The 13,363-nt window shown below is 41.1% G+C and overlaps 1 protein-coding gene across 1 annotated transcript in view; it reads left to right on the top strand.

The window, feature by feature from the left end:
• Positions 1 to 13,363, top strand: part of bcap31 (B cell receptor associated protein 31) — a 47,115-nt gene that overhangs the window by 19,082 nt on the left and 14,670 nt on the right. The window contains exons 5-6 of the mRNA XM_003216891.4: positions 1,294 to 1,429; positions 11,923 to 12,049. Coding sequence (XP_003216939.1) covers positions 1,294 to 1,429; positions 11,923 to 12,049 — 263 coding nt within the window. The remainder of the gene's footprint in view (positions 1 to 1,293; positions 1,430 to 11,922; positions 12,050 to 13,363) is intronic.

The following is a 13,363-nucleotide window of genomic DNA, read 5'->3' as shown; positions in this document are numbered from 1 at the left end:
ACAGGATGTTCTATCTTTTGGACCTGAGACTGCCACGTCTGTGTTCAGTATCTTTTTAAGTACTGCAAAGATGGATGTTGGATCTTCCCAAGATGACTCTGGCATCAGATAGGTTCTTCCCCCCCCCCTGCTTTCCCCCTTTCTTCAGTCGCTTTCACATTATACAATTATATAGTACTGTGACTCCCATTTTGGCCAGACGATAATTGTGAAGCCTCCTGTTTGGTGTTCAGTTTGGGCAAGGGTTGCGTGCAGGAGATCGAGCTGATACACTACTACAGGAATCAGTAAAACTAAGCTGATAGTCTCACTGACTTGAGCCAGCAACTATCTCTTAAGTGAGTCAAAGGAAGCTGCACCAAGCTGTGTTGACACCCTGTGCAGTTGCTCTTTTTCTCTTGACCATGTTGGTTTATGGCTACCAAGCAGGTTGTCAGTGATGGCGGGCACCCCATTGGTGTGGCTGATCACAGGAAAAAGTGGAGTCTGTGGGTGAAGCTCTTGCTTATTTCCTGCTGCCACTTTGGCACAGCATGTCTCTTCTGGGAGCTCCAAGAAGTGGCAGTTTTTCCTTTGGGGGAAAATGAGCAAGCATTCGAGTGGATAGTTGCATAAGCCTTGCTGTGCAGCAGGAAGGTGCATGTCTGGGGGAAGAGTGCTGCTTTTTTGTCTCTTCCTCTGTGGTGTTTGGTCCCTTGCCTCTGGGAAGTGTAGCTACCCTTTTTGAAATGGAGAAAGAGAAGAATGGGGGCTGCCTATCCCAGCTCAATGCTATGTGTAGGTTGGGAGCTTTGCTTTACATGGCCGTGTTGATCTGTATTTATGCTCTCTAGTGGTGCCAAGTGGACTTAAATATTCTTAAAGCACCAGATCCCATCTGACCTTGAAAGCTTGCCACTGAATATCATATCGGGTACTCTCAGTTATATTTCAGGGGAAGGAGCTGACAAAACAATTTCTGCACATTCCTTGCCTATGAAAATCATGGGTTTGCCATACATTGACAAGCGACTTGACAAAACCCACTTCTGAATATTTTTTGCTTAAGAAATGAATGAAAACATCATAAATCACAGACAATGGGAAGGCACATAAGCTCAAGGTCGTGCCAAGGCAAACAGCCATGGGTTTTAAGCTTCAAAGGGTTAGTCCATGTTAAAGTGCAGGGACAATGAGAATAGTTCAGTAGTTGTGGGAGGGAATGATGATGGGGTGGCTGCAGAGAAGTAGCTCTGATGGCTCTGGACCTGCTTTTAGTGCTCTCAGTGTCATAGCTTTTGTGTTTCTTCACAGCTTGCTGAGACGCCTAGTCACCCTGATCTCCCAGCATGCCACCATCTTGGCCTCTAACGAAGCTTTCAAGAAGCAGGCCGAAGGAGCCAGTGATGCAGCCAAGAAGTACATGGAGGAGAATGACAAACTGAAGAAGGTAATGGTGCTGAGGAATGGAGGGCTTCAGAGAGAGGAATGTAGTCCTTCTGCCTCTAATCTTGTGAGGTCAATGGTGGTTTTGGGACATCACATGTTTCTACTGTCAAGAACAGTCTTCCACAACCCATGCCCTCTTGATGGAGATCACATCAGTTCCAGCTAACATGGTTAGTGGCAAGGCATCATTTGGAGGCAACCAGGTTGAGTAAGGATGCTGTAGAAGAGTAGCATCTTGAACAACAACAACCTTATTTTTATAACCCGCCTCCATCTCCCCGAGGGGACTCAGGGTGGCTTACATGGGGAACTAAGCCCAAAACAAATATATATAAAATAAAATACAATACAATACAATACAATACATAACAACAGTAAATTAAAGACAATTGAAACCACAGAGTAAAACATCATAAAATACATCCATGAACATCAGAACAAGAAGTGGCTAAATAAGTTGTAAGGGAGAGGGCAAGGATTGTGCAAAATGTAGGACAATAGGACCAGGGATGGGGATAAAGTGCTGACATCTTGACAACTCCCTACACTAGCTTCTTGTTGGCATTTAAGTGGATAATGTTTTTCTATAAAGGAAGGTGTACAGGAAACCCTTCCTTCCTTGTATAGATATTAAGATGTATTCATCCACATGCAAAATTAGGTGTATGTGTAATTACAAGAAATGTGGCTTCTCTGAAACTCCCATCCCAACTACACTCAGGCTCTCTGCAAACTAGATCTTGTGATATTATATTCTAATTATAACCCCATGATGTCTGACGTTCTCTGCATACTGATGTATACATTATATTATAAACCTGAAATGGGATTGAGGATGTTGAGTTTCCTTTGCTGAAGAAATTTAGCATGAGGATGCCTTGCAACTAACATTTTGTTGTAGGGATGGGCCTCCATATGTAGGACTGCAATTTTCTTAATTCCTAGCCATTGATATGCTGGCCAGGGATTCTGATTTTAGAAATTCAAAAACATCCGGAAGGATACACCTCTTTTCCATTTCTTGCTGGGTACAAAGGAAGCAAACTTAAAAAGGATTATTAGATTGTTTGTTTTGTCCTAACACATTTTTAGTTAGACCAGGTTGGTGAGCAATTTTGTGTTCTGTGCTAAAAGATCTTGCACAAATATGGCCCTGCTAGTGTACTCACATATATCTTTGTCACGTTTTCTTTGGGTGGGAAAATATGGATAGAGGGAAAGATGTGGCTGCTTGGCAATGCGGGACATAACAAGCAGAAAGAAAGAAGTTACAATGAGTATAGGGGGAAAATGGAGTAGAAAGAAAACCTTGTTAAACAGTTCCTCAGTTAACAAATTGTAACACACATTGGGAGTGTAGCCGATGGTTCACATCAAGAGGACTAGAAACTGGTCCTTTTTGATGTTTTTGATCAATGGTTGTTTTGTTTTAAACCAATACAAACAGATTGGGGGATTGTGTTACCAAAGAGAAGAATTTTTGAGTTAACTGTTGTAAAAAACAAGTAAATTGTTTCATTGCACTAATCATGTCAATAGTCCCAAAATAACCAGAAGAGTTTAAGCATGCAGGTCAATGTTTTCAGTCTGTAGATGTATCTGGGAGTTCTCATCCAAATGTAGATTCTCAATCTGTGAAAGAAATCAGGAGAGGAAACTGTGGTTGCCAGAGTTGGGAGCCAGTCTTTTAATGTGCTTTTAAAAATAAGTTGCAGATACATGCCGAGATTCTTGGAAAACCAAAATTTAAATTTGTATTCCTAAGAGGTGGCTCAAGGTACTGGATGTTTTTTTTTATTTGAAATTTTAGGAAGTTCCTTAAGGTGAACCATCTGCTTTTTTTTTTTTTTTACTTTGATCAAGTATTGTCTTTGTTAATTGGCCTTAATTTGCTTTTCACCTATTGTGACTCTTTGAATGAGAAATCTTCAAGTTACTCTGTCATTAATAGCCCTGCTAAGGCTTTAATTGTTATAATGTGGTCTTCTCCCTTTTTCTACTGCCTTTCATTATGCCAAGATGTATTGTCTTTTCGAATTATACATATCCAAAATACAGTGCCCTCCATTTAGCCATTTTGACTTCTATGGAGAGTTCTGGCTTATTTTCTCTTAAGATCCACCCATTTGTCTTTATGATAGTCCATAGTATCAGCAGAACTCTTCTCCAGTGCCGTATTTTGAACGAGTTGCTTCTCTTCCCATCAGCTTTCTATTATGGCATGGACCAGCCAGATTTTGACATTCAAAGATATATCGCAGATTTCAGAGTCCTCCTATATGGATGCCTTTATTTGTTGATGATGCTCTCCTGTAAAGCTAAGAGTTTGTCTAACACTCTGTATCTCTCTGTACACTGTTTTACAAACTACTTTTAAGCTCCTTGAGTTTTGAAAGTGGCTTGCAACACCCTAGCTTGTAGGCCTCTGCTGTGCTGGTGGAAATAGATGAAAAACCCTTGTGGACAATTCCATTGGCCAAGTCCTGTTCTTCCTACCCTGAACTGTGATTTATGGTTGCCTTTATTTATTAGTTGGAGTTGTAATCTTATAAGGCTAAGAACTTGTTTGTCACTCTATACACTAGCTCCCCTTTTATGGCAGTAACCTTACCAGGTTAACCATACAGTGATGCCGTGTGGTTTCCAGGAATACTCTTGTGGATTATTTGACTCTTCTAATTTGCTGTACTAGCGAATGTCAAGCATAGCATAGCTGGCGTTGCGATTCCTGTTCTCCTTAGCAAGAGACTTGAGGTTGTGCAAATAAATCGGAGCTGGAGGAGGTGCTCTTTTTTAGGGCTATAACCCCAGAATCTTTCTACCCCATCTTCAGGGCTTCGGAGATTCCTTTCTATGCTGTCTTTGCCCTCACTACTCACTCCATCTTTTCCCTGCATAGTTACTGGCCAAGTTCAAAATATGACTTCTCCAAGATCTAGCACAAGTAAAACATTATAGAGCTAGCATGCAGTAGTGGTTTCAGTGTTGGATTAGGAGTCCCACAGACCAGGGTTCAGATCCTCAAATGCTGCAATATGGAAAAGAATTATAGGACCTTAGTCATGTCACACTCCTCATCCTAAGAAGAAGGCAATGGCAAAAAAACAAACAAACTCTGAAGAAATTTTGACAAGAAAACCCTATTAAATTGTCACCAAAGCTGGCGTTGACTTGAAGGCACCTAAAAAACCACGACATTCCTCAAAAATGGTTCTAGTTAGTGCTTTCTGATTGTCTTATGGCTGAGGCATATTGTTTTCTGACTTATACAAGCAGTCCTTGGGTTCCAAACATCCAACTTACATACAAATCATAGTTAAGAACAGGGGTGAGGCAACAGGAAGTGAGATAAATCTACCCCTAGGAAGGGAACTTCACTCCTGGAAGAGTTATCATTAGAAAAGGGTGTCTTCACTGAAGCTTTCCCAGCACTCCTTGTGTCTACAAAAAACCAATTTTTTCAAAATCCAGGTGTCAGAGATAGAAAATGAGATGAAGTATTCCAAACAGGGGCATAGACAGCAAAAGAAATATTACAGGGGTGTTACCCCTGCTATCCAAAGCTAATATATTTATAAGACTGTATCAAAGGTTCCTATTGCTGAGCCATGGTTCCTCCTACTTCTATGTTTCTAATTATGGGGTGCATTGTGGACTTGCCTTCCTCCACTGAGTGTAGACGGACAGGAACAGCAAGTCTTTGCATGCAGCTTTTGTTTTTGTTCTTGGGGCTATAGCTTCAGATTCCCCCAGCCAGATTAATCAGTGGGCATACTGGGTAAGAAATTCTAAGAGAGGTAGTACAATAAAGCAATTTTTCCAGGCTGTGGCAATGATCTGGTTGCAGGAATGGAGCAGGAAAATAATAAGCAGCCCTCCAGATGATGTTGGACTGCAACTCCCAATATCACCAACCAATGCAGTCCACAATGAGCAATAATAGGGGCCCCAGTTCAGCAGCATCTGGGTAGCTGAATCAGTCCCACCTGCTGCTCTTTGGTTTCTCGAATGTTGACATTGTATTGATTGCTGTGTGGCTTGCAACTTGAATGTGTTAGCAGCAATGGCAAAGAGGATTCTGTAGTACGTGCATAAAAATAGTGGGGGGGGGGATTGAGCTTACCCACGGGATATTTTGAAGCAGTAAAAACAATAACCCTATTAATGTGCATGGCATTTGGTTATTTTGGGTAGCAATTCCCCTGGCTGAGAGTGAAAGGGGGCAGCCTGAAAACCTGAGGCCTGCTTGCCCCTGGAAGAGAAATATTTGAAAGGCTTGGATGCTAAAAAGCCTGATTCACATCAACATTCCTCCTTACCCCTGATTTCCTTGAAGATTTTGCTAAGCAAAGGCTTATTAAATGTTCAGATAGTCTCTATGGCTATTGTCTTTTCAAGGTTTAAGTGAACGCTGAGATTATTGAGCTCACGTGGACAGTGCAAATGTGAAAAATACAGCCTGGCCAAAATAAATCACATTGGCCTTCCCAAGTGTGTTGGGATTTCTGGGAATCTGTTGCTGCTGAGGCCTCTAGTACACAAGCAGGGAGTGGCTGCCAAATCCTGACATTTCTAGGTTTCTTTCTTTAGAAGGGACCAGTCTTCTGCTTCTTGATGGGCAAAACAGAAGGAAATTGCCCATAGGTTAGGGGATTACACTGGGATGTCTTGAGGCTGTATTAGAGCTGTATGATCTGGGTCCAGTTTCCTTCTCCTCCCCATCCCTCCCTCTATGTATTTTGTCTGGTTGCAGTCTTCCTCTGTGTGTCAGCCCCACTTTCTCTCTTCCATAATGGGAAAAGCCAACAACCTGGATCATGGAAATTCCTGGATTTTTTTATATAAAAACTCAAACAAATGTTGCATAAGGTCTATTTAAAGAATAGGGGGTGGATGGGGGTGGAGAAAGAGAGGAGACTTTTCACATTGGTCTGTTTGCTCACAGCTGCTTCTTAAAGCCCTTCGCCTTCTCAAACACTGTGTGCATCAGCCTCGAGAGGGCAGTCAGACCCCACATCTCAGGTTGCTACAAGCACATGGTTTCAAATAGGGAAGAATGTTTATGGAGTCAAGTTAATTAAAAGTGGCACATTAGCAGATAGCCTTGACCTGCTGAATGGCAGAGGTGGTTGGATATCTCTCCAAGCTGTAACCATAAGCAGAACAGCAAGTTTTTTTTTAAAAAAAGACACACATTGTTCAAGGACATAAGAGTATTACCACTTCCCTTTCTGATAATGCTTCAGTTCAACCAACCAGTCTTTTTATGATGATCATGGGATCATCATTAACTAGACTTAATTGCATTCACTTATCCTCACAGCATACACAATAAAAGATAAAAAGAATGATTTGGTAATGTCTAACTGAAGAGAGCCAGTGTAGTATAGTGATTTGATCATTGAACTATAACTATGGAGACTATGGATCAAATCCTTGCTTGGTCATAGAAACAACTGGGTGACTGAGTATGTTACTCATCCAAGGAAGCAAAAGGCACATATCTGAACAAATTTTGATATTAAAATTCCAAGTTTGCCTTTTGGTTGCCATAAATTAGAAATGTATGGTGTGTTGAGTCCCCTTTGGGGTGAGTAGAGCAGAGTATAAATACAGTACAGTCTCGCTTATCAAATCTAAACAGGCCAGCAGAACGTTGGATAAGCTGAAATGTTGGATAATAAGGAGGGATTAAGGAAAAGCCTATTAAACGTCAAATTATGTTATGATTTTACAAATTAAGCACAAAACATCATGTTTTACAACAAATTGACAGAAAAGCAGTTCAATACATGGTAATGTTATGTAGTAATTACTGTATTTATGAATTTAGCACCAAAATGTCGCAATGTATTGAAAACATTGACTACAAAAACATTGACTACTAAAAGGTAGACTGGATTGGATAATACAGAATGTTGGATGAGCAACGGTTGGATAAATGAGATACTACTATATAATAAATAAATAAATAAACTTGAAGGCATACAACAGGAACAATAACAGAATCTTCATTTGCACTGAAAGGGGGGATTCAACCTGAATAATAAAATTAGGATTCTGTTCTAATAAACAATCAGTTGCTCTTTAGACTGGCCCTGAAATTTACACAAAGCCGCAGATTTCTTATCACTGTGCAGAAATCACAGCGTAAAAGAATGTGTTTTAAGGATTCAGGGAATCAGCTCACATGAACAATATCTCTGCTGGCAAGAAAGCCCCCCCCCCCCCCCCCAATCTACATGGAGGAAATTAAATACTGAAACTAGCAAGCATATGTGTTCTCTGTAAGGTTGAGATGTTCTGAGAATTGTTAAATGGGATGCCGGTGTTAATAATAGCATAGCAAGGGATTGGACTAGATAGTTTCTGTGGTTCCAATGCCCCATATCATGCTGGCTATATTTGCAGTAGGTTCTAATTGTAGATTCTCATGGTTGAAGAGGACAGGTCTTGTGTCTTCACTGTTACGTAATCCTTGAGATTATACTTAAATGCTCTTTGTTGACCAAGCATTAAAACAGATTAAAGTGGTAGTCCAACGGGTGGAATTCTACCCATTGCTTTGTGTCCTCAAGTTGTTCCTGACTTATGGTGACCCTGTGGCCACCCTGTCACAGAGTTATCTTGGTAGGTTTTCTTCAGAAACGTTTTACCACTGCCTTTTCCGAAATCAAGGGAGTCTGATTTGCTCAAGGTCTCCTGGTAGGTCTCTGTAAATGAATGGGAATTTGAACCCTGTATTTCTAGTCTTAGTCCAACAACCAAACTCCCAGCCCCATCTATCACCGGAGTCACGTAGCGTCATCTGGAGAATGTTATCCATGGGAAGGACTTTTTCTCTTTTTTCTCTGACTGTGTGAAACCTTCCACCATCTAGACCTGATTTAATTTTGTGGGGTTGAGGAGTGTGAGGGTTGAGGATCTTTCCTTGGTGCAGATTTTATGTATTTATTTACTTAAGAATCCACCTTTTCCACAATACAATCTAGTTTGAAACTATCAGATGATCAAAATTACAATGGAATGTATTGGCTTGGTTCCAGATCAGTGATAGTAGAAGGTGTATGGATGGCATAGAGCTTTGTAGTCAGGTTTTCCCATGGTGAACAGAGCAGGCATCATGCAAATGGAGGGCTCAATTTATTTTGCTATACAGTTCAGCTTGACTTGCCCATCCTTTGTTTGCTTAGACCTGTGTTGTGAAGGAGGGCTTGAAGCACAACAAGCTTACCTAGATGAGTCTTCATCCCCAAGGTTCTAAGCAGAACTTGGAAAATGTACCTGTTGAACTACAATTTCTGGACCTACCCTCTCCTGCCTCCATGGCCATTGGGCATGCTAGTTGTGGGGATTTATAAAAGCTGTATTTCAGAGGAGCAGCATTTCCGAACACTGGTCCTAAGGTCAGCTGTTGCTTGAAAGGGAGTCCTTGTTTGAAGTTTACTCAGGAGTGGTTTTGCAGGTCTTCTTTACTCAGCTTTATCATAGTGTCATGCATCATGGGAAACCTTTCACTTCTTTGTTTCCATAGAATGTTGGATTTCTTGTCATAGTCTCTCGTTCATTGAAGGCTAGATCTGACTTCACGCTTTATGGTTTTTCTGTATACATAGTAGCTTCATTAGTGTTTGTGACTCTTGAATCAGTTGATGGAGGGGGGTCTAATCTTTTTGCTCAGCAAGAGATTGCTAAAACCAGTTATGCACATTGTCTTCTGAATGTTGGATTCTGATTCCTGTGTTCTTTAAAGCTGGCTTGATTGGTGATCACTATGCATTCTAGTAAGTATCAGAATGTCATCACCCTTCTACAAATGAATCTTCTTTTAATTATGCCAACTTCTGCTCGGGGACTCATGTGTGGTATATAAAGTAATGAGGTAGGAAAGCACAACAAAAGGGCCCTTGTTTTTTTCTTTTCCTTTCAAGTCTTTAGCTTCTTTAGCTCTGTGTTGATAAACAGACTAGTATGGCTTCGAGATCTAGCCACCTTGGAGGGCTGGAACAATGGCTTATCACAAAGCAAATAATACAGTCCGTGCTTTTAAGCTGGTCTTCACAAAGCTCCTAGTGAGATTTTAGAGTTAGAGTGATGTTACTGAATGGGACAGCTTTAAAAGGGAATTAGATGGGTTTCTGAAGAAAAGGTTGTGAACCACCACAAGTCCTGATGGCTCTCTTTTCTGTCCACTGTCAGAGGTCACATGCCTCTGAATCGAAATTGCAAGTGGGAAATGAGCAGGAGGGTACAATTTGACTTATGTCCTGCTCACATTCTTCCCGCTGGGGTATCTAATTTGCCACTTTGGAACAGTGGATAGGACTAAACGGGCCTTTGATCAAATCCCACATTCTTTGGAACATTTCCCATCCAAAACATGTTCATGTATCTTTGCAGAGTGAGACTTGCTTTTGAATGTTACCTATCTAGAAGAAGTTTCAAGAATTTGTTGCAACCTCTGTAACAGGATGACTTTTTTTAAAAGACTGGAGGGGTGTAGATGGTATTTATGCTGTGAGTGAATGAAATTCGCCATCCTGTTAACGCATACAGCTTGCCTGTTTGTCACAGGGAAAAGGACAGGGAGGGAGAGAGAAAAAAAAAACTGGAAAAGGAGAACAAAGGATATAAACACTCACTGGCACGACTTGCCACAGGCATGCTCACCTCTCTTACGTAGAGCTTGTATAACAGTTTTTCTATACATAGCATCACTAATGTTAAGATTCCTCCTTGGTGCTGTCTCCCATACCAGTGCTTCCAGTCATGGCTGCTCCTCATAGAAGAGCAACTATGCTGTAGGAAATACTCCCACCCCTTCCCTTTTATTTAAGGATAAAACCTTACACAAACTCTGCCCCCTTTTCCCTTCCTACACACTTTGTGTTAGTTGTTTCTGCTTTCTGGAAGATAAAACACTCCGCTGCTTTTATTCTCTCTGTCTTTTTCCATTCAGCACTGCCTGGAAGTAATACCCTCTTCTGCAAACTAAGTCCGCAATTGGCAGTTCAATCGCTGGGTGGAATTACTCGGTGCTTTTACTGGATAGGGAGAAAAAAATTGTATGGGCTAAGGGATAACTGTTTCAAGTAACATTTGGGGTTTCTTGTAAATAAAAAAATAGTATTAGAATTTGGTGTACAGTACTGTATGCAGGGAAAAGAAACATGGAGGAAGAAGGTGACATTTCATTTTCTGGGATGGGGGAAGGCATTCTTTTATGTAAAATTGGCTTATCTAATGATCAGTGCTTTGAATTTCGTCTGGAGACCAACTCGCAGCCAGTGAAGCTGTTATAACAAGGGACTAGATATTCACAATATATAAATTGATCCAGCCACCAAAGCAATTCTCCTTTTCCCCGAACACCTTCCTGGGCTTTTGCTCTAAAGGGTTGTCTGCCTGTAACCTCCTCCATTGTATTGGTTGTGTCCAGAAATATTTAAAGAGACATGGTTGTGGTGGTCAGGCAGAAAGGTAGAGGGAGCATGTGGCTCTTAAATACCGTCTTCCAGTGGACTAGAAACCATGGCTATCCAAGGGGCCCCTGTCTTTCTAGCTTCCTTCATACCAATCTCCTACCTTATGGATCTGTTGAACTTACAACTTGCACCACTCCCATCCACCCAGGGCCAGATTGGCAGAAAATGATGGAATTGTAATCCAGCAGATCCAAAGGACATGGAGTTGGAGAAGAGCAACTCTGAATTCTGGAGGAATCTGGACTCCCGTGGTGTTGTACCTTCACAGGGATAAAGAATCCAAATTGGTGAAAAGCCACATATAGTTCTGGTTTTGGGAAGCTGATCTGAAAGGACTGCTTCTTTTGGATTACTGTAATGCCTTTGAAGAATGTTTGTATTCATCTGGTCCAAAGAGCTGTGGCCAGATTGTTAACTGGGGCTGGCTAAACCCCCTTTCTACAATAGCTGTATTGGCTGCCATTTGATTTCCGGACAGACTTTAAACAATAGTCTAAATCAATAGTTTAGATTAGAAAACTCTATATTGTTCAGGTTCAGCTTGTTTGGCATATCATATCTCCCTGTGTTTCCCTCTGAGAAATCATCAGGAGAGGCCCTTCTCTCAGCCCCACTAGCATCACAAGCATGGTGTGATGGGAACACGAGAGAGGGCCTTCTTAAGCTCAGCTCTGGAACTTCCTTCACACTCAGGCCAGATTGTATCTCCTTGTTGTTGTTCCGGCAGCAGACTGAAACCTTTGTTCAGGTAGGATTTTGAAACAGAAATAGGCTAGGGAGTGTTTCATTGTTTTAGTTGATATGTTTTTGACAGATTGTTTCATTAATTTTATCCTTTAATTTAATTCAATTGTTTAAATAATTGAATTAGTTGAATTCTATTTCAGTATTTACCATTTCTGTATTCTTAACCGTATTGTTTTTTAAGTTGTTAGCTGCTTTTGGTCTTTTTGCACCTGCTTATTTTTGTGCCCTTCTTCTCTTCTCCTTTCCCTGACCCCATGAACAGCAACTGAAATTGGCTGGAGTGGAAGTAGCTGATCTGGACACCAAAGGTGCTGGGGCTGAGGAAGAGAACAAAGCCCTGCAGGCTGAAGTCCGAAAGCTGAAGGAAGAGTTGACCTCCACAAAGAGAGGTGAGAGGTGGCGGACAATTGTGGAGCCATTTCATTCTCCAAATAGTGGCCACACATTTTCATTAGGAAAAGATAGCAGAGGAGTTGACTTTCTCCCTTTTGCCATATCCTCCCCTCCAAATTGTGCACAGCTGGCTCATCAGGGCTGAAAGCCAGTGAAAGGGTGATACAGGATCTATTTATATCCCCAAGAGCTGTACATCCATGTGCTTTCCTCGTGTACTAACTCAAAATGCCCCATCCCTCCTCTCTGCTTAAAATAATTTGCCTGGCATGGAGCTTTGGGAATAAATGGACCAGCCCTGCAGCATTTGTTTGTAAACACTAGGATTTATCTGAAATCACGAGGTTGGCTCTTCGCTGCCCTCAAAGCAGCAGCGCCCCCCCCCTCCCAATCTCTGCCTTTAGAATGAATTGTCCTGATAATTGAATAGGCTATGGCAAAGGGGCAATTTCTTCCAGATTTTAGAGTGCTTGCATTTTTAAGAGTGGGTATCTTAGCACATGCAATGCTGTCTTGAAATGATTGAAACTTCTTATCAGATCCAATCCTATAACAATATCATTCTGTGTGCCCCCACATCCATTAAAAACAACTTAGTGTCCAACTCCCTTATCCTTCTCCTGTGACTTAAATGCAGCTCAAGTTGGTTTAACTGTCCTGATTTACCATGATCCCAGAGGGGCCCCTGCAGTGTGGTGAATTGATCAGGCAGTTTCATGGAAATGAAAGGGATGTCATCTTGAGCCATGAAGCACAACGGAGTGGGATGTCTGCTGCATGAGCCATTGAAACAAAGGGGAATTGTTTAAGGACATAACAATTTATCAGAAGGTGCTGCTAGAGCAGAGGCAGGACAAGCTGTGTCCCTTCAAATACTGCTGGACTTGCAGCTCTCCTCAGCCCAGACAGATGATGTGAATAATTGTAGTAGTAGCAGTAGTAGTAACAACAACAACAACAACAACAATAAATGTTGTTATTCTTCTCTCCTCACACCATGAAGCAGAGTACAACATATGGTAGTTAAACACCCAGATAAAACACAATACCATTAAAATACTTATATTAAAATACATAGAGCAAAGATAAAAACATCAACACTAATAAAATGTAAAGTTAAAATTTATAGTCTACATAGGCATGCTGGAAGAGATGCTGTATTTCAACGCATAATCTCTGAGATATTATAATACACTGGGAGAAAGAATTCTTATCAGTATTTAAAAACTCTAAAATCAGGACAGTAAATAAAGAACAACATTCAGAAAATGGGAATTCTAGACAAGAAACAATCAGGGCCACTTAACACC

The sequence above is a fragment of the Anolis carolinensis genome, chromosome 2, assembly GCF_035594765.1.
Source record: "Anolis carolinensis isolate JA03-04 chromosome 2, rAnoCar3.1.pri, whole genome shotgun sequence".
Taxonomy (NCBI): Eukaryota; Metazoa; Chordata; class Lepidosauria; order Squamata; family Dactyloidae; genus Anolis; species Anolis carolinensis.
This window is presented reverse-complemented; position numbering and strand designations above follow the sequence as displayed.